The 21,760-nt window shown below is 42.9% G+C and overlaps 2 protein-coding genes across 4 annotated transcripts; both read left to right on the top strand.

The window, feature by feature from the left end:
- Window positions 1–2,630: 2,630 nt before the first annotated feature.
- On the top strand, window positions 2,631–4,214 carry LOC129584395 (serine/threonine-protein kinase Chk1-like). 2 transcript variants are annotated; one of them, XM_055476554.1, is made up of 3 exons: window positions 2,631–3,022; window positions 3,228–3,571; window positions 3,636–4,214. In XM_055476554.1, the coding sequence occupies exons 1-3, from the start codon at window positions 2,710–2,712 to the stop codon at window positions 3,648–3,650; spliced, it is 672 nt and encodes a 223-aa protein (XP_055332529.1). In that variant the 5' UTR covers window positions 2,631–2,709; the 3' UTR covers window positions 3,651–4,214. The 2 variants fall into 2 exon arrangements, with proteins under 2 accessions (XP_055332529.1, XP_055332528.1); XM_055476553.1 differs by having other exon boundaries at window positions 3,228–4,214.
- A 7,384-nt stretch (window positions 4,215–11,598) lies between these two features.
- Window positions 11,599–21,337, top strand: LOC129584256 (dematin-like). Of its 2 annotated transcripts, XM_055476375.1 has the most exons (11): window positions 11,599–12,428; window positions 17,156–17,357; window positions 17,549–17,596; window positions 18,059–18,212; window positions 18,271–18,846; window positions 19,281–19,397; window positions 19,891–19,991; window positions 20,137–20,203; window positions 20,274–20,422; window positions 20,480–20,542; window positions 20,935–21,337. In XM_055476375.1, exons 1-11 carry the CDS (start codon window positions 12,298–12,300, stop codon window positions 21,046–21,048), a joined length of 1,722 nt encoding a protein of 573 aa, XP_055332350.1. In that variant the 5' UTR covers window positions 11,599–12,297; the 3' UTR covers window positions 21,049–21,337. The 2 variants fall into 2 exon arrangements, with proteins under 2 accessions (XP_055332350.1, XP_055332351.1); XM_055476376.1 differs by lacking the exon at window positions 17,549–17,596 and having other exon boundaries at window positions 11,601–12,428.
- The last annotated feature ends 423 nt before the right edge of the window (window positions 21,338–21,760 follow it).

Below are 21,760 nucleotides of genomic sequence, written 5' to 3'. Positions count from 1 at the left end.
GTTTCTACCAATTGGGTTTTTGTACGTTAGAAACGTGCAGGATTATTGTATCCCGTCTACATTATACTGTATTTCTCTTATGCACCAATGCAGGCATAAAAGTAACACGTAGAGAAGTGCGAACACTATGTCAATGTTTATCATTTTATGAGTGTCGCATAGCCAAGAACTTCCACATGCCCACTTTAGTTGTGTTCAGTTGTCTTTTTGTAGCACTTCTGATTTTGTCTCAACACCCAGTAATACTGTACGCACAAGAATCATTAGGAAACACAATATAATCACCGGCAGCTGCCGGGCCTGACCATTGGACAACTCGATCGCTCTGGGACACCGCGCAACACTCCTAACAGAATAAGAGATCTAGTTGTCGCCACAAACTTTCCATCAGCCGTTTAAGCGTTTGATTGGTCTATTGATTTCCGATAAACTAGCGTATTTCATAAATCCACCAACATCTTTCTTGTATACAACCGCATAGATGTAAATGAAGCGGAAGATAGCTTCAGTGCTGTAGTCATGACGTTCTGCAACAGCGAACCGTTTTCCCACTTTGCCCACCAGAACTTGAAAAGGCCTAATGCCGGCTGCTTTTCTTCTGCAGACAACTGATTCAATGTCGTCAAGATTGGTGATTGGCTCTCCAAGACGGAAATCGCGAATAATCTTGTGCATGGATAAATCTTGAACTTTGTTGAGATCTGTTACATTCTCAGTCAATGTTGTGGCTCTTGCTCCTGTTTTCTGGCAGCTCATCAAATTCCTTGGTCAGAATCACAACCAGAGTACTGTCGATTCCCAGCAATGCCAGCGACACTAATGGCTGATCGATTTTTTCATCGCTGATAACAACCAAATCTTTAGGAATACCTTTGCATATCAGAAGCGCCAACATCTTCAGAATATTTTCTGCGGACCACTTCTGAAATTCAATTGCCTTCAAAGTGAAACTGGCATAAGGGTTATCCAAAGCCGTTTTGTATTCAGAAGTATAAGAATGGTTTTCGGCTTTCTCCCATTCCTTCTGTAAAGCAAGTTCCCGTACTTTGCTGGCAACGGACATTGTCGGTTGCTGACCTTTTCCCAGTAGCATTCGAAGTACACTTTTCTCGGTTTCTTTTATTCTGACTAGCAAGATCGAGTTGTCCTGGTAAATGTCCAAATTCATTCTGTTAACGAACTCTACCTTCTTTTCGCGCTCTGTAACTGGTTGGCGCAACTGTTGAACGATGCCCATCATTTCCTGGTCAATTCGTGACATACTCCAAGCTATACTATTCAGCACCCATTCGCACTGTTTGCGCCCGTGGTCGAAGTGGGTTTCAGCGCGTGTCTGCTCCATACGCATTTTCTCTTGCCGGAGCTTTCTTTGGGATTCCGTTTCGTTGTTTGAATCGTGTATTAGCTGATGAAAACGCTTTCGCTCCCGTTCGCGGATTGCATTGTGTCTGGAGATCTTTTCCTTCATGATATTTTTCCTTTCCTCATTGCGTCGGTGCAGCTTTACCCGGTGTGACGACCACATTAACACAGGATTAACAAGGGCTAAACTGCTATATCCATGTATGTCAGAGTTTGCTGCGTCCGTTTCTTTTATTTCATACAGCACCGCTTTACAGGCTAGAAACAACCGTCTCCGTAACTGTGCTACCGTTGATCTTCCACGAAACTGGTGAAAAGCTTCATAGAAGAATGATTCCAACTCTGAGTTATTCCGACACAAGAGCGCAAATTCTGGAGTGTATTGCTCCTTACCAACCATTACCGAAATGGCAGCGTATGCGTTCTTCCCATGGTTTATCGATATCTTGCCTTCCATAGACTTCCGTTGGTAATATTCTGGATCTCTTCCGCTGAGCACATACAAGCAAAGGCAAGCGGCACTATAACTGTCACTGTAATGGCTGCTTGCAATATCACCGCGAATGCATTCTGGAGCGCTGTACAACAGGACGCGAAACGCTTCGTCGCGATGACATTTTATGTATTCTTCGGCGAACAAAAGAGGATTCTGCTTTCGGAAACGTACTCTTTTGCGGGTAATGTGCACCTGGTCAGGACGGAAATCTAAGGCACATGTGTTGTTTAAGCGTAAATGACTTAACTGCTGCAGTATCGCATCAGCAATCCACAGTCGTTCAATTGTTGACAAAGATTTGGAGTTTGCTTGAGATCGCTCCAAGCCGGTAACGTTCGGAAACAGGGAAGGGCAGCGAATGAGTTCTTCCACTGAAACTTGATTTTTTCTCGTAAGGATGGTGTTATTGCAAAAAGATCCTGACCGTCGTCTGGAGTAACCATGAGGCTCGTCGCTGTCTAAAGCCATATGGCAAAATTAATAAATTATACTTGTAAACTGTAATTGTACCAATGTTGTTCTCTGTTGTGACGATGTGACGACAGCGATACAATTAAAGAACCTTCCTAACAATTAACGACGCATGCGTTCGCACTTAAATTTGCGAGTACCAAGGCCGGATAAAACCTACGTGGTTCCTGATAAGGATGGCGTTATCGGCTGACAAGATAAGCGCACAGAGATTGAGGTATGACAATGAGCAAATCGGAACTTCTACTGCACATATTCCCCTTTGAAATGCAATACAGCAAGGTAATCGACTTCACTCTTACAACGTTAGGTAAATAATTGTATGATTTTCTTGATCGAAAGGTTTTATTATAGCGCACAGACTGCTGTATGTACAAGTAATGGAGCTGCCCCAATGGGAACAACTAATCCCACATTATTCCTTAACCTTCCCAAACCCGATTAGATTGGATAATTTATCGGCGCAGACGAAAGCCAAGTTCTACCGTGCATATCTCGGCGATGTAGACTTCCTACTGAAAGAACTGCAATACGAAAATAATAAAAACGATTTTGATGCCGTGGTTCGAGAGAAAATCGAGACACTAAGGAATCTTAGTCACTCAAATATGACGAAATATTTTGGATTGGCAATGCGGCAGGTTGCTGTTAACAGCCTGATTCTCTACCGTATTTCAACTGAATACCATACAGGTAATTTAACGGCTGTAACTATCCAGCATCTACCTGGGTTACACGAACTGAACCAATGCAAATGATTTCCTTATTCTAACTAAGGATGATCAAATTTGTGCTGCGCAGATTTGGTCATCCTTTCACCGCGAAGTCAGTGAAAGTTTACGATACCGTACATAAATATGCTACAACTGAATAAACCTTCCGCTTGATTGTAATACAGGTGGAGATCTGAGCCAGTGGGTGCAAAGAAGACTAGCTGATCCGAATCAACAAACAAAAGCCACCCTGTTTACTCCACATGCTATCATTCAAAAATTTCTTCGGGATCTATTAGCTGGTCTCTGCTACATCCACTCTTTCGGAATAATTCACTGCGACATCAAACCGGAAAACATTCTTCTGAGACAGCGCAAACGACACTCTCTTGTGATCGTCGACTTCGAAGGTTCGGCAATGAACGGGGAGCGGCAAGGCAGAGTACAGAGTGTGGATTTTACGGCGCGATATGCTGCTCCCGAGTTGATGCTGTGTGCGGCAATGCTCGGAAATGACTGTGCATCAGCGGTAACGATATCTGATAAAACCGATATTTGGAGTGTGGGTTGTGTAGCTATACAGTTATGCACAGGAGCGCATCCAATAATACGGAAATGGAAAGAACCGATTGGTGCAATGGAGGACTGGGAAGGATCGTACGGCGAGCAGACTTTTACCCAGCGTCAGCAAATAATGTATCAAGTTGCAGAGCACCAAGCACGACCAAAGATACCAGATTTGGGAAACACGACGGCGGACATACTGGTGATTAATTTTATGAAATCCTGCCTGCAGTTTACCATGGAAAATCGCAGAACTGCAGTCCAGTTACTCAGTGACCGGCATGGCTATCTGTGCTACGAGCAAGAGTGAACCGCATGTTCTTGAAGTACTGTATAACGATGATCTTAACGTATAATAATGATTGATCTTAATGAGATAACGCATCGACCATAATTAGCGCTTCGAAACCAGTGTGTCAGCCAACATGAAACACATTAATTTATAGATGTGTTGTACGTACAAAGTTGAGGAATTTTTAAGTCGTGACCTTTGAATATTGGGCAGTTATTTGCTGTTGCCCGCCGAAAGACAACGAAACTTGACGGCATTCATAAGTGCCGGGCACAATTTTAGTTTTGCTTGCTAGCTGAGTAAACTTTTTCAAATAAATCTGTAAAAGCATCCTGTATCTTGGTGATCAAAGGATTGCACGTTGCACCATCTCCTGACGCGCTGTTAGTGAAACTTTCCGATGCGAAGGAAACTTCTTCGGTGTGGTTTGTCTCAAGAAGCAGGCATATAGTCGTAAAACAGCCACACCATAGCATACAGATGTCAAAATAAACAACAAACAATGGTAGTATAATTCTTGTATTAAGAAGTATAAGGGGGGATCCATAAATTACGTACGCAGCGAACCAGGGAGGGACGGGTCCAAAAAACGTGACAAGCTGTGACGGCCCCGGCGAACTCAGGGGGGAGGGGGTGGTCAGCTCCATGTGTTACGATTGAGCGAACCAGGGGAGGTCAAGCAAACGTGACGGACCGCTACGAAGGGGGAGGGAGGGGTGAAAAAATCGTGGTTTTCTGCATACGTAATTTATGGATGCCCCCTAATATGGCGATGAACGTACGAAGAAGTACGTACACACTGCTCCTAGACCATAATGGTAGGCCGAAATAGAAATCCACAGAGAGAAAAAAATTTACTTTGCAAACGGTAGCTGAATGTCTTGAATTTGATGGGTAATGAATTAAATCCATACTTACACGGGAAGGAATGGCTACTGTCTAGACCGAGCTATTCATCAAACAAAGAAAAAACTTTGGAACCAAAAGTTGAATGAGAAGGTTTCTGTGATGTCCAAAGTTTGTTCATACCGTGAAAACTTGGAAGGTAAAGAAATACGATGTAACGTACGAGCCGATTATCATCTTCTAAACAGTGCTTGGCGCAATTCAGGTAGTGCTAGCGCGAAAATAATTGGATCCAGTATCGGTTGCACTTCGTACAGCATGCGCAGCCAGAAAAATACAACTTTGGCGTTTTGTATGAAAGCAAAGAATGGATACAGCACAACGGCGACAGCCCAGCACACAAAGATGCTGACGGTCAGTAGAGCTAGTAATCTGAAACCATATTTTTCCGATTGTTCGGCTGCTGTACATGTGCTTTTGCTTAGAGGGGGCGTATGATCGGCTGGCTGTATATTTTCATCTGAAAATTATGATTACAAACCGTGAATTATTTAAGTGGCAATATACTCGTATCAGCATTAATAGCAACGTTTGATTACCGGTAGGTTGAATCCTGGACGAACGCATTGTCCTCAGTTTTTTTAAACGTCTCCGCCGAACAACCACAACGACGGGAAACAAGCCGAGCATTACGAGCAAAGTGACCAAATTGACCGCCTGTGCCATGTACAAATACGCCTGCTGGGGTATTGACTTGGGGAAATTAATGTGGCATCCAGCCTTGGTTTCCGGCTCGCGATAAACTAGCGCGTCCACGATAACAACGGGGAAAGCCACGGCATGCGCTGCAATCCAGCAAATAGCGTTAATCACTAGGGCGACGCGGGTAGTGTGCAGGAGACGGTATTGCACCGGAAAGGTGATAGCAGCGAAGCGGTTAATGGCGATAGCTGTGTGAACAAAAATCGGAACGGTCGGTAGTGTCCATGTGGCGTATAAGTGCAGATTACACAAATCCCGACCCAGACACCAGATGTCGGATAAATGAAAGAAGGCATCCGTTGGTCCGAAAACTGCAGCGAAAAGAAAGTTGGAGAACAGCAAGGAGACAACATAAATATGAAAATTCCGGCACAGGCGAAAGTTAGCAATGTACACGACCAAGACAAAGGCATTGGTCGCGAATATTAGCACATTTATGGACAATGTCATGATAGTAGCAGGGTCCCATTTGTGGAGATTAATTAAGGAGTTGCAGGCGGGAAGCGATGCGTTGAGAATCCGGAATGAACTGTTGTTTGCCATGATAGCAATGTTGACGAAAAAATGTTGCGATCGGTTGGTGGAAACCGAACAGAAATGAAAGAGCAACTGCTTTTATACTCGAAACGGCGCATTTTACTTTCTGACTTTATAGCAAGGTAGCTGCCTTTCCGGTTGGTGGTGTGACCGGTGAAACAGGATCAATTGCACCCCCGCGGTAAATATTTCCATATTACCAAGAATTTGCTCTCAGAGAAACCCGAGGATGATTGGTCCGAATGCGCCGTAATTGTTTTCCTGTCATAATTGTAGTGCGGTGATCTTGCAGTACGCAATGTTGAAATGATCGACAGCGGAAGCTTTTATTCTGGATGTCCGAAAAAGTTTCTTTGATTCATTAGTAAATTGCTTTCGAATAAATGTAGAGAATGCGGTAAACAGGTCGTGCTTCGATCACATCCGCGTCATAATTGCGTTATATCTGTGAAATACCCGTGTCGAATCAATTAACACGTCGTGATCAAGACAGTGTACAGTGCGACGAAAACAAATTTTGTTTGATAAATGAGCGTTGGCGGCTTACGGAGCATAAAACGAAGGGCATTTATAATGTAAAAATTAATGCTGTTCCACAAAACTAGCGGCTTTACGGCGTCTTTAGCTGTTATTGTGGGTAGTGTAAGACTTGGGAGAAGCCAAATACAGCATATTCGAGATGCAGGCTAAAACTACTAAAAAAAGCTACTAACGTTACGAATGCTATTTAATGTTTTGCGGTCACCGGCGGAGTAATTATAATTCAATAATTAAGTTACCTCCGTCAGCGCTACTAGATGATAAAATCGATAGTATTTTTCGCAGCGGTAAATCGTTAGTGTATCTGTATTTTAACAACGGTGTGAGAATAGCTCTTTACGTTTTCTGATCACTGAACGTGGTTCGCAAAATTAATTAGGTTGCCCGATGCAAGATTCAGTAATTATGACGCATATTTCTAAAGTTCGGCAAGCGATCGTCTTACAACATGAACGCTAAGAGTTGTATCTTCGTGAAGAGGGCAATAAGCGCGGACGTTTGCTCTAAAAATCTGCAGAGCGATCGAAAGCGTTTGTTTCCATTCAGTTGTAAAGTTAATAAATCATTTTGTAGTTTATTCCGTTTCCTGGCTCCTGTCTTTGGTTTATAGTAAAATTTGCGTCTCCGAAAAATACTTTTGCAGAACAAATAGCCAGCGGCAGCTGCGTCACTAATTGGATGCTACCTATTTTCCTTATTACTACTGCGCTGATGGAAATATTTTTGAGCTTCCTTTTGAGAAACGATGACCTTCAGAGTGATCCGACCACGTGATTACTGCTACCATTATCGAGACCACAAAACAAACTATGTAAGGGCAAACGGATCGCTATCTTCAAAAGAAATGGCTATGGTTCAATAACCGTTTTCAAACCAGGCAGAAAGTTTAACGCTGACGCCGGAAAAAATATTCTGCGATGTCAACATGATTTGCTTGTGGGAATAGCGTGCTCAAACGGAATAGAGGACTGAAACGCTTGTGCTTTCCAATTTTCGCACTTTAATGAATAGTTGTGAATGAAGTTGTGTACATCAGTGGAAATCAATTCACAGAGTAGCGCACGAAGATGACCGTAGGACAGAAAAGCAACCATTTATGGAAGGCACTTCATTCTTTGGAGTCGATTCTGCACATTACAGCATGCTATCCAGGACATATCTCAGGAAATTCGTTTCAGACATCAAAGATACTTTTTATTGTTTGGGCTGCGATTTTATGGCCTAGCAACATCCTTTTAGCGTTTCTCACCACCGCGTATAAATTTCGCCATCAAGATGGCACACCACCGGAATTACTGAACGCCGCCTGTATGTCCTTAGCGTTCATCAATATACCACTTCTGAACGTCGTCATCACGCAACGTTTCGGACAAGTGACCACCTTGGTTAAGCGAAGTCTTTTTTTACTAGAACCGCATCTGGACAAGCAGTCGCAGCGTTTGGTTCTCATCATTACAGCGGGCTTATTGACCTTAATCGTCGTTCAGCAGTTTGTGTTCGTGTATTCGGAAACCCAACAGAGCAGCATCGGTGGCCAGATAGCAACAGAATTATCGACACTGTTCGGCTTTAACAACCGATCAACATACATTTGTTTGGTTTGTCTGGAAATCGCTGGGGAATTCTCCACGTGGGGAATTCTCACGGCGTTGACGTACCTGGCAGCGGTTGCGGTCATGTGCGCCCTCTGCATCAGGAAAATTGCACGGGAGCTGTCCAGTGCGACAAAGCCGGAAAATGTTGACAAATGCCTATCTAAATTTCGGACAATTGGTCTTATTGTGCTGGATCTAGATAAAGTGACAGGATTGGTGCTGATGGTTGCTTATGTGTATGATATCGTTGGATGGGTATACAATACCGCAACATACATCAGAGGGGGTGATTTTCCAATGGTGGCCGCTGGAGCTGCGTGCATCGTGCAGGTTATAATACGAACCAGCTGCTACGTTTTCTTGAGCGACCAAGTTAGTAATCCTCTAGAAAGCTGTTATAGGTAGTCACTGGTAGTGATCGCCCGTTATACTGCTCAGTCGTATATTTTATTAGCATTATTTTATTGCATATACCGCGTTTTTCACATCCGAAGCCTCCCCTACCATAATTATATGCCTTCCTTGGTGCTACAGTTCAAAAATTCAATGCAGCCGACGCCTAGTGCGAGCAGTCCAGGGGATTTCTCTGTCCCTTAATATCGTGTAAATGCAGTATTAGTAAGTAGTAACTTCGTCCGTATTAGAAGCCTCTTGTTGTAAACGAAGTTACGCAATAGCGTTAGCTTAAATGCTTAGAAAATTTTAGAGCCTCCTTCACAATATAAGTAAGCCTCCTCTGCTGTATAACCCTCTCTCTAAGCACCTTTGGAAGTTCAGGAAGCCTAAAGCTAAAACTTCTAAATCGAAAAACACACGGAATCCATACATAGTTTCCGTTAGGGTTTCTGTATTCGGTCAGACAATTGTTCAAAAGAGACCTTTAACTAAAGCAGCAACAAATTAGTTGCTGCAACAAATTATATCTTTTCAGTGTTATGTACGTACAGATACATCGGGCAACGCCCTGTGTTACTGTACTGTATATAGTTTTGACTGTTTAGCTTCCACAGGCTCGAGGATGGTAATGCATTTAAAATCATTTTCTCGTCCAACCTGAACTTGAATAAATGCTGCATCCATTATTTTGCTGCAATACCTTCAAATGAAAAAACGTTGACAGGTATGTTGACGCAGCTTTTGGTTACCTGCTAGGTTAGTGAGTTTCACGCAACGTTCAACCACATCCTACAACGGGAAGATTTCCCAGAGCAAAGAGATCGTTATATGCTCCAGCTGAACAACATGCAGAATAATCCCACTGTCCTTACTCTGGGTTCATGCTTCCTTTTAAATCGACAGACCGTGGTATCGGTAAGGTAACGTGGCCTTTATACTAGGTGCATTCTGACGACCTCTGTCGTTTTATTGCCGACAGATACTGGGACTGTATATAACGTACATACTTCTGGCTTACGACAGGAACAATGATTGGTCTGGTGCTAATAATTTTACGCCACCAATGAACCAGGTAACAGTTGTTTAGAATAATTCCTGCGAATGCGATGCAACCAGAATTTCTCAGCCCAGTACACCTCAGGCAGATGTGAAAGAAAGAAATCCCGCATGGACCGGCCTAGCATTTTCCAAACCAAATAAGCAACAAAAATTTTTTTAGCTTATTTTAACTTGTAAAGGTGCTGTGTGTTGTTGATGGTGAATGGTTAGAATGATCGTTTTTATACACATATACGTTAACATCGCTTGTTTTTTTGTGAAGTTTACTTTGCATGACAACACAGAATATGCTCCATGAATACAAGTGGATTGGAAGAGATTTTTTTGTGTCGAAGTCTTACACATTCATTGTTAACTGGTCCTTGGTGTTCTACTTTCAACGTATCACAAAACATTTCTTTCTTGTGTGGACAAGAAATCAGCAAATTCTGGCATTGACAATCCCCGTCAACGGTATCATTATCACAAGTACCTTCGCTGTACACATGGGTTACATTACGAATATAAGACACAATTACAGCGACTGTTTATAAACAGCCTCTTTTAAGGCGGCACTTCAACGGCCTCGTATCGCGCCGGCTGCCAACGACGTTTCGGTCCGCCGCATGCGCACAAATATTACACAGCAGCTATCGTACACACATCAATATCGACCATCCCATAGTTTCCCTCTCCGGCTTGTCTGGATTTGACGACTTCCTGTTGGGAGTTGCATAACCCGCACTTCCGCCATCAATAACACTGGGGTAATTCGGCCGCTTGTCATGCCGATGGCCTCTTTACAATACGCGGCTCAGCTGTGTTGCTAGTTGCACCGTTTTGGATTTGGCAACATATTTGGCCCACGGAGCCCCTGCATCGATCGATGGATGCCTTATAACTCTCTCCTTCTGTCTCGCCCTGTATCCCACCCTTTCCGCTCGGGTGCACGGCCAGCACACGGCCCAGCGATTACCAGATCGTTGCGTAACAGCGCTAATGGTGGGCTATAGTCATTTTGACAGGCTTTATCGCGGCCCGCGCGGCAATAACGCGGCGCGCCCGCTCTTAGAGGTGGCCCTGGCAGCCAAAAGGGAAGATGTATGACATCATTAGGAGGTCTTTCACTTGATCGATCCCGGGCCACCGTCACATGAGCAGGAGCGGGGAGTGTAATGCGGGGTGAAGGCAAGAATAATCGTGGTATAAAAAACACGTCACAATCGCTTGCGAGATGGGACATACGAAAGGAAAACTAATCAAACGCGCCAGCCAACCAAAAATTTGATTGTACTCTCGGAATTTTTTAAGAACTAAAACCCTACGCAATACGTAATTCAGCACAGCGATTATCTTCAATTTTTTTTTTAATTTTTTGTACGACTAAATCCCCTAAATTAAATTTTTCTGATATATCCAGCCAGATGACCTTTTCGCTGAAAACCGAGATTTTACGCGAATTTATTACAATTACAATCCCTGTGTACAAAGATGCACGTGCTTGAGCAGAATACACAGACAACTGAATGTATGGAAATTAAATCTTTGTTGAACATTGATCGGCGTGGTACAATATTTTGGCAGAATGCCGGTTTGTGTGCCGTACTACTCTGTCCAGATGCTGTCATATTTCAGCCTTTGAATAATCAGCGCTGGCAGCCAGTTACAGCATACAGCCGGGGCCACTCGATGCCCAATATTCTGCTCATGTTCCCATGAACACGATCCATTTCTATTAAGCCCGGGCCCGGCTCCGCATCCCCCTCCGGCTGTTGTCCACATGATCAAACACTCAGCCATTCCCTTTTTCCGCGTACACTGCTGCTTTCTCCTCTGGTGTGCGTCTATGTCGCCCCAGAGAATGAGCAGAGAGAAAGAGAGGCAGCGGCGATCGATTAATTCCCTCTCTCCCTCTCTCTCTTGCATCTTAACCCCCGCTCGCCGTCTGTATCCCAACCAGCAGCCAGACTGCAGCGGGCTAAATGGATACAAACTCCTTCTCTCTCCCGTTTCGAGCGCTGTTTGGGATGACTTTTAAACTAGTCCGGTGTTGTTTTTTATTGGATAAGAGTAAGGGGATAGGGGGGCCTTTTATCCGGCAGAGTGTCCGTGTCGTGTTTTGTCTGTTAGTTTGAGAGACAGAACTGTCTAATTGACAAGGACAAATCTATGTTTAATTGCATTTTACAAGGCAGCAGCAACTCGCTGCTCTGCCGTGCCTCTATCAGCTGGTTTGTTGTTGCTTGTTATTCCGCTGTCCGTTCGAGTGTGCATATGACTACTGCAGTCTACCGAATGTGATGCGGCGCGTATCAGTAGTGCGCAGCCGGATTTGATAGCCGGCATTATGCGTGTACATACGCGTTATGAATTTGTATGAGTGCGTTTGTATGCGGTTTTGAAGCCCCGACCAGTCTAGTCTGCTCGGTATCTCTTTCCGAGCGCAGCACACCGCGTTACCATTTGCACACACCAGCATCTGTCGTGTGCCATGCCACTGCAGTGAAAGTGAACGAGATAAATTTGCCCTACTGAACTTAATCAACTTGCGGATCTTCTCAAAAACAACACACGCTGCAGAATCTTTAGTCTGGACAATCGCGGGGTAGCTTAAGATCAATTTTCTTTGTTTGCCAATACTGATCAGCGGCCGTCGGGAATGGTTACGTCATCGTTGGCGGATTGATGGCCAGTGTGCTGGGAACCGGTTCGCCATCGCTGCTTGCTTCTGCTACCGCTGCCCCTGCTTACCGCCACACACACGCCGCTACCTTACCATTATCCACCTTAACGACTACCACGCCTTCTGCTAAACGGTTCGTTTAACCTTACAATTTGCTAGGTGCTACTTAAATGTTGATTTATTTGCGGCCGTACACACCCGGAAGATCCCGGCGCCGTTAGTGTCGACGGGGAATATTTGCGGGCAGAATTTATGAGTGTAAATTAGGGTACTCAAAACTTGGCGAATGAATTAGCTGTCAAAAAAATGCGGGACTGCGCTCAACCCAGTAAAATGTTTTAGCCGGTATTAATTTTCTTAAAACATAATGCATATATTATTATCGCGACAGTTGACAGTAGTTTTTTTTAATATGTGTATTAATTTTGTTGGCGCTTAGGCCCTTCGCTTTAATCTTCAATAACGTTTATGCGACATTTTGCTAGTGTGAAAATGTTTTAACTAAGAAAATATTTTGACTGGACTCAGGTAACAAATATTTTTTTAGCGATCGGGGATTTTTATAACAGCCTGTAACAACCAGACGCTGTCACTATTAACAGTGTCTATTTCCGAAAATTCCATAATTTATCGGTTAGCGATTTCAAGCCCATTTTAAAACCAGGCCAATAGAGGAATGAGTGACTTGTCAAGCGCCTATCTTATCAGTCCGGCTCGGCCTTTGTGTGCAGTGTGTGTAATAATCGGCGATAACCTGTGGAGAAATTAGCGAGTGAGCCGAGGGCTCTCATGATTGACAGATAATGCGTGTGAATGCGCTGTTTGGGCTCACCTCAAGGCTAACCACACTCTCACTGCTTATGCGGCCGAGTATAAAGCAGAAAAAACTTTCTCAAGTGGAATCACTCCGACAACTAATCGCTTGAGCAAACACTGTTAACAAACGAGAGAAAAATAAATCAATCAATTAGGAAAATATTGACTTACTTCTTAGGCCGCCGATACATAATTATTTTTTCAAAAAAACGGAAACAAGTTGTATGAATAAAATTCTGTTGGTTATTAAAAACGGGTCTTCTCAAAAAATAATATATACAATGATTTTCTTCATTTGGGAATCTCAAAAAATGTTTTGAAATATTGGAATGTTTTACCGTAAACTGAGAGAAAACAACAGAAAATTAACTTAGCAAATATTAAACAACGAAACTGGCAGCATATTGTTAATGCATAAAGTGATGGAAAAAGCGACTTCCATTTTTTGGGAAAAGAGAGTGGTTTTCGTTAAACGGAATCATTAAGTTTAACATCCGGCAAACTGCATTAGAGAGGCACAATAATAAATTAAAACGGATGATTGGCTGATGGACATATTTGCCGATTTTTGGGAGGATGTTGCACCCGTCCGGTGGCGGCTAATTTTAGACCGGTTCATTTATCGGAGCAAAATGGTTCATATGTTTGTCTGCACGTTTCCGTCTGTTGGGTTGCGGAGGAGATTAGCTGTTAAATGTTGTGGAAATATGCCGGGCGGTGTGTGTGCGCGCGTTTATATATCGTTCATCGATTGAATTTCACTTTTTCTAATAACAATAACACGAAATTCAATACTTTAATGAGGTTTTTTTACGAAACTGGGACGACTGTCGCGTAACATGCCTCTGTAGGTCAACGGCAGCATTTTTAAGCAAGTATCGAGTTACGTCCATATGGATTCCCAATTTTTAATCAACACGCTAATCGAAATTCCGGTATTTTTTCCGTTTATAATTGTAAACTATCGATAATCGAAGCGCGCGAATAGATAAAAATATGTTTTTGTAAATTCTCAGTGCAGTGAATTTTGTTGCGTATTTATTATCACGGTATTTTAGATGAGGGTTTTAATGTTCATTACTGGGATAAATATTAACGATAGAATCTTTGAAAAAATCTCCTTGATCCACTCAGGTGTTGAACTGATGATTTTGCTCATTTATTCGATTTGTTTTGTATTTATTCGGCGCTTTTCTCAGGATCAATCGGTTGCGTAATGTTTGCGATGGAAACAACTGTAGCCAGTCCGAGCAGATTGCGGTGGTCGGGTATTTAATATTCCGCTTAATGGTCTGAACAGCGACCGGAAGTAGTTGTGTGCGGTAATGTCTATGCGCGCGTTCGTCACAATTTGCGGCACATTCGCACCTGATCGATTGCTTTTATAACCGCAATAAAGCGTTCGATCAAGGTTCCTCTTGGCCGTTTCAAGAAGCTCGTTAAATCGGCACTCTTACGCCGAATCCAACAATATAATGAACGCATTACACTTGCTACATTTGTTATACAAGTAGGCTCTCCAAAAAAAAAGAGCTCTTATTAAATTGATTAAAGAATCAACTTCGTTAATTTCCGTTACGTATAAGGTATACCGACAAAAGTTTCATATTCCTTTAAACAATTTTTATATTACAATTCCAACACTTTTTGTAAAGAAAGATTAATCTAATATGTTGCAGAAATATTTTTCATTATTTACGGATATTTAACTGAGCACAAATTATTCACTGCATGAACAACTTAATTTCCTGTGTATTAAGTTAAAAATAACAGTAGTCTTTTATTCAAGTGACAATAAAAATAAAGAGTTTCGTCGCTAAAAGAATTAGGATACGTATCCCGAATTTAAAAAGAATATAGCAGTTTTATACAGCGCCCAAATGCAACGTTGGTATTGCGCGAGAAATTCGTCTGGGATTATTACAGTCATTCTGACATTGCCCGGCCTGATAATGCCCGGCCATATCCATTTAGCTCACGAGATCTGTCATTTCCCGGGGTAATCGCTTTAGCTTGTATTTTTTTTCTCTTTTTTCCGCGTCTTCCTCAGTCTTTCTCTCTCTCGGTGCGGGTGTCTAATCCTGCGGCCAAGTTTAAACGTCTTATCCACCGCTGACCAGGCAGCAATATAATTGGCGGCAGATAAGCCGCTTATTTGTCCGCTTGACTGCATCGTGCGCGGCGCATCCGCTACGATTAGCCAATAGGACATTAAACAAACAGCCTGATTGGCGCGGCGTTTTTTCCTGCTGACTGGACGCGCGCGGTGCAGACCGGGGCTGGGGGATAATATTGCATTGGGGATTTGTGTTGGGCTCCACCGGGGATGCCACGGCGCATCCAGGGAGGAGGAAGAGAAAAGGACCACAGGGGATTTCGCTGTATGACTGTTGAAGATTGCGCAATATAACACAATACTTATTGAGCCGGGGTTATCGGGTTTGACTGCGGCATTTAGTGGATTGAGCTGGATGAAATGACAACGTATTATTATGGACAAGAATTTAATGATTTACCAATAACTCTGGAATCATCCTTAGTAAAGGACTTTTTAAAGAACTTAGAATCAGAGGCAAAAATGTTTTAAATGGCACGGTTAAGCAATACCGAATAGCGCCATCGCAGCACGGAATATCCTGCTGGTCAATTTGGCCTAATTTCTTTCATAATTTTCCATGTGCGAACTGTCAAGAAAATTTTGTATATATCTACATTGATTAACTTATATAATTTTGCGATTTGTAATTGTATGGTAGTCATGTATCGTTTTGGCCTGATTTCGTGCACCATATTCGAGGCAAATAAATTAAATGATAAAGTAAAAATAATCGTTTTTTTTCTTGAAAAAAACGGTTTCGAACGTAATTTTTTTTAATTTGACAACCGTTAGCCTAGAATAGTAAAGGTGTCCGTAAAGATAGCTAACGGTTTTATAAATCGAAGGCAAATTGTCCTAGATCAATGAAAATGGAAATTCATTGATTTCGTGGCTAACAGAAATCTGGTGAATATTTCTTACTGGACAATCCTGACAATTCATCTCCCATTCGGCAAATTGTGCTGGTGCATATGGTCGGGGGCCAGATTTGGCTAAGTGGGTTATTCCAACTGGTGATTGATTTATCAGGGTCACTCGCGGACAAATCCATCTTTGCCAACTTTGTACGCGCATTTATTGGCGATTTTCTTTCAAGAATATCTCCATATATAACCGTCCTTGTATATAGTGTATAGTACATATCTACTTGTGGGAATTTCAATCCTTTCATCAAGACTGTTGTCAAATTTTGTCCTGTCTCCTGTAGTATCCATCAGGATCTCAGAGCTATTGAATATTTGTAGAATGCCGGGTCCGGTTAAATGGAAAAGCGGCGGAAATGTTGGCAGTAGTGCGTTTTCATCGCTTGCCGCTTGAGCACGTTTTTGGCATATTACTGACAAATTTTTTAGGTCATTTCTGCTCTATTCATCGTGTGGAAATTTATTTGGAAGTAGTGTGGAATCAGCTGCTTTACGAATGTTCAATACGTATAGTGCGACTGGCAATACCCCTAAAAGTATTGCGTCAGTCGCAAGAAGAAAATCATTACCAAAACTTTGTTTGAAATTTCAAGCTATTGGTGTAAAATATATATTTGATATCATTTTGGAAAAAAACTTCACCGGCCAACTTTTGCGCATTTTATAAACGGTAGCAAATCAAAGGCTAGTTAGTACCTTTGATTTTTCAGGTCACAAATTTTATATACTATATATATACAGTATAATATATACTCGTATATACATATCTGTATGAACATGTAAACCGTGGACAAAAAAATAAAAATATTTAGAACGACGCAAAAATAATGGTGGCGATGCGATACATATCTTTACTGCACATACAAATAAGGACGTTTTTATTGTATAGATGCTTCTAGATTTTCAAAAGACCAGAAAATTCTTAAATAAGCTGGAATCAAAATTAAACAAATGACTGAAAATAAGATTAGTTGATAAAGGGATATTAAAATCTTGAAGGTGCAATCTGAAATATTGTTACAGGAAGCTGAGCTTCAAAATGGTAGAAGAAGACACATCGGCCGCCGACAATGACCCCGAGCAGGCCGGCAGCCAGGAGGCGTCCACCGCGCCGGAGATGTCGGGCCGCGTGACCATCTCGGCCACCGACGAGCACTCCCAGTCGCAGTCGCTGGGCATGCACCAGCACCTCTCCTCCTCCGGCCGCCACTCCCCACACATTCCGGTAATGACGCTGGCAATTACCTAGCTGCACGCGCTTCCACGCCTGTGTTGACTTGAGTGGCTGTTGTTTGTTGTTGAGCATGTTGACGCGCGGGTGTTTAAACGCCGCTGCTGTCATTTCTTCCGCACGCGCTTTCTGTACTAACAATTCTGCATGTGCATGACGGTTTGGTCTTTCTATTTTCAACGCAGCCGCCACTTAATATCCCGGCGCCTATTAATTCGCTTGCCAGCACCGAGGTAATTTACGTTTACAGTTATTTTCACTACACAACTTGCTTTTCCGGCATGGTAACTTTAAGTTAGTTACATCTAGTTTCCGATAAATTTATTTTAGTTGCTTTACATTTGATGGAGCCTGATAGTGTGCTGCATTTATTTTTCTGCTTGTATAGTGTACTTAAAGTTTTGTTGGAAATTTTTCAAAGGGGCTGTCAGTGCCGGTTAATTATCTATGAACTGATGGTTACTTCGCCGTCAGTTACAATTCTCGTCGTTTTATAATTATCTGCATAACTTTGATCAAATTAAGCATTTCGGTTTTTCTTATCGATTTTTTATTTTAGCACTATTTTTTCCAATTGTAGCAGCATATTTTCTTCAGTCAAGCGTGCAAAACCAAGGTTATGGTCACTTGTTTCTTATATCCTTAAAGAGAAAGAGTGTTTTTAGAACATCAGATTTTAACGCTTGGAATTGTAGCGCTCGTCAAGGCCGCAAAGCCCTTCGCCTCTCGACTGGGCGGAAGCCGGGAAAGTGTACACCCAGGCGTACCTTCCGCCGGATCATGAGCCCACCTACATGCTGGCACCGCACCAGCCCCACCCTACCAAAGTCCCGGACTACCACCGACCCGGTACACACATCACCCTTTCTAAGAAACCTATAAACTAAACTCGCTTCCATAATCACAGAGGGCCAGGGTGTAAAGATCCGCATTCCTACACGGCGCCGCGGCATGGACATCCTGCGGGACGCCTGCATCACACAGTCCCGCGAGAACGTAGCTTACAGCAGCCCCTCGGGCCGACGATCGCCGCACATGAACAACGAGGAGCCTATCGCCCTCTCCACCTACCCGGACGCTCGGCCCACCCCGGCGACGGAGCCGCCCAAGATTGAGCGCGATGATTTCCCGGCACCGCCTTACGTGTACGCCGATCCGGATCGGCGGCGGCGCATTAGTGAGGGCTCCTCCAGGACCAGTAAGAGCGACACGGGGGAGGAGGACGTGGATGAGAATATTCTGCTGGATCCGGGAAAGACGGCGGAACTGGTTAAAGAGGAGGGGCGGATCCGGAAGGAGGCGGAGGAGCTCAAGAAGATCTCCTCGGGGATCGGGCGTGTCTTTCTGCATAATATTGAGGAGCGGTCGCGCATCAAGCACGAACGGTTTCGACGGGGCCTGGATCCGCGCAATGCGTCGCGAACAGCGAGTGCTAACCGGGAGCCGCAGCAACCGCCGCGTTATGGTTCGCCGGCATTCGCTTGTACGTTCCCATAAATAAAAATACCCCATCCTAAAATTAATATACGAGTACGTAATTGTATGCAAACTGCTATGTACAAATTCATAGTAATACTACTTGTATACATATTCATTTGTTATTGTAATGGACCTGGATTTTGCGCGCATAGCAAACGTACGCTTGATTGTCCTGCATTTCGAACACCGAAATACAACGCAGAAACGTTTTGCACAAAAGTATCAAAAACTCCGCCGAATTCACGAATAGTGTCTTTTTTAATTTCTACCGGCATAGTTGACGTTTTGTGGCAGAGAAATGTTTACGTTTATGCAAAGGGTAGCTTTCCTGGACCTACTGTGGTGGGTGACCTTTGATTTGGGTTTTTTTCTGATCGATAAGTGCATTAATGAATGTCAGCGCAAAGGCGTGTATGTGATAATGACGGGGTGTTGCAGCGCCGTCACGCCTGGATGACAGACCGCGACCGTGGGAGGAATGGGACTTCACGCCGCCGCCGCAGATGAAGTGGCGCTCAGCGTCGTCGGGTGCCAGCACGCTGCCCAGCTACAGCAGTAAGCTACACATTGCCTTTTCTTGATCGTTCGATGCATATGCATTATGCAGTAACTGTTTTATATTTAGTTTAATAGTTACCGTGGCCGCAACATTAATAATCTGCTGCCAGTTACTTGTTTTGTGTAAAGTAGCACAAGCTAGATACATGTGAAACGCTGTCAAAATTAATTGCTCTCGCCGCGGTTCATCTCTCAATATGCGCATTAATACCTTCGACAAGAAAAAAGTCACGAAATACATGTCACATCCTGTCATCAGACTGACATTCTTTCGTTTAATTTCAAGATTCCAGAATATTTCCAGTTCTGGTGAAGAACTATGTATTTTGCCAACATTAGCTGGCCTGATTTATTGAAGCACTAATTCTGAATTAGGCAACATCATCACACTAAAAATAAAGAGCCGCGACACTTCATCATTAAAGTATTTTTATTTAAAAAATTTGAAGTATGAATGCCATTCTTTGCATTTTACGGTTCGATGTTGCAGTTCCGCGTCCGGGCTACGGGCTCTCCACGGCGACGACGCCGAAATCATCAACGTTACCGCAGGTTGGCCGGATGAGTCCTGGCATACCGGAGCTAATCTTCGTACGTAGCAATTCTGTCTCATTAGACAGATTACTTAACATACTGTATTACATACGAGTGCATGGAACAATCCCAGACTAATCACCACAAATGTAACTCTGGCGGTTGTTGCAACACATGTCTGATGTGATAATTATGTTCACAGGATAACGGCACATTCATCAGCGATGATATGCATAAATCACAGAGCGGCGAATTTGCCAGCACAACGTGTAAGGTTTGCTAATGATCGTGTTACACAAATATCTTGCCTAATGATCTGCCGACTGTGGGCGGTTGTAGTGCCGGATTACATTTTTGACCGGCACCGCGGTGCCGCCGATATGATGCTGGTGCGCAGTAAGATCGTCGAGCCCTACTTCCAGGCGGATTTCTTGGAGCCGCTGGATAAAGTCGTACCGGTTGTTAGGAAGGACCGTACTATTTATCCGGTATAAGAAAAACATTATTTTTAAGATAGCTCCAATATTATAAGGATTTTCCTGTAGGTCCATAAGTTGCTGGTAACGAACCGACGTCTTCCGGACGATGTGGATCGCGGTCATTTAGAGGTATATATTGCAGCAAAAAGAAATAAAAGAAACTTAAAGAGAAGCAGATTTACCGGAAGAATATTGTACAAATCATGCCGCAATAACAATGCGCATTAAGATTTTGTACTGCACGAAAAAGGCCAATGTTGTAGATTCGCTTTTAAGAAAATTCGTTGAAGGGAATTCAAAGCCATGTTTTCATACGAATTTTCACAATAATCGAATCGAGTAAGATAAAATAAAAAAACCAAATGCAAGGCGTTATAAAGGCGCGAAATATTCTGGAGGCCCATTTGTATTTGTTGTTTTTTGTTCGCAAAATAACACCCGCTATGCAATTACAGAGCACCATAACAACAAATAAGAGTACGTTCTTCCGTTAATTGTTTTTTAAAAAGTGCTGTTTTTAGTTGCACCTGGCGACGGAAGATTTTTTGAACATTTTCCGCATGTCGCACGAGGAATTCTACCGGCTTCCCGAGTGGAAGCGCAACGAGCTGAAAAAGCGCGTTAAATTATTTTGACAATGCACACCGCTTGCCGCTATACGATGATGATCGCTTGTCTAACCAACGGTTGGAGGACCGAAACAGAGTGGGCACAATATCCTGGACTGGACGAATGAAGCTGACACGCGAACGTACTAGATGGCAAAAAATTTTATCAGTTTTCTTTTGTGTTGAGGTCTTTTTTGTTTTTGTAATTTGATTTACGCAACTGCGGCTTTTTTTGCTGCGCGTGGTTTCTGTGCAGAATGGACGTTTGATTGACAGTCTGACCTGGCTACAGATGGTGATAATTTTTTTGTTTCGATTTTTGTGTTCGGCGGTGTTTTATGTTGTGGTGTTTTTCTTGCAAGTGATTCGATTTGGTCAAGATTTCTCATACTTCTTCAGGATTAATGAAGTGCGATTAAAAACTTGGAAAAAAAATGGGGAACATTCGTATTTTTAACCCATAAATGTTATCATCGTGTTTTTTCCTTATATCTGAGTAGAATTGTCATTAAAACTTTTTTATGTCCATCAAACGACGCCAATATTAATACAGCCAGGATGAATTAGCGAATAGGGAATCAGAATATCTTAAGGTACATGCATGCCTTTAAGAGATTATTTAGCAAAATCTCTTTTTGTATGTAAAGAAAATTTTTATCAACCTTCCTGCCGGCTACATATGTCCGACCTGCACAACGCGATCTTTGTTTTATAGATGTTGAATACATGGAAAGATGAG

This window comes from Paramacrobiotus metropolitanus, unplaced genomic scaffold (genome assembly GCF_019649055.1).
Source record: "Paramacrobiotus metropolitanus isolate TYO unplaced genomic scaffold, Prichtersi_v1.0 Parri_scaffold0000013, whole genome shotgun sequence".
Taxonomy (NCBI): Eukaryota; Metazoa; Tardigrada; class Eutardigrada; order Parachela; family Macrobiotidae; genus Paramacrobiotus; species Paramacrobiotus metropolitanus.
The sequence above is the reverse complement of the archived record's forward strand: the minus strand, read 5'-3'. Positions and strand labels throughout refer to the sequence as shown.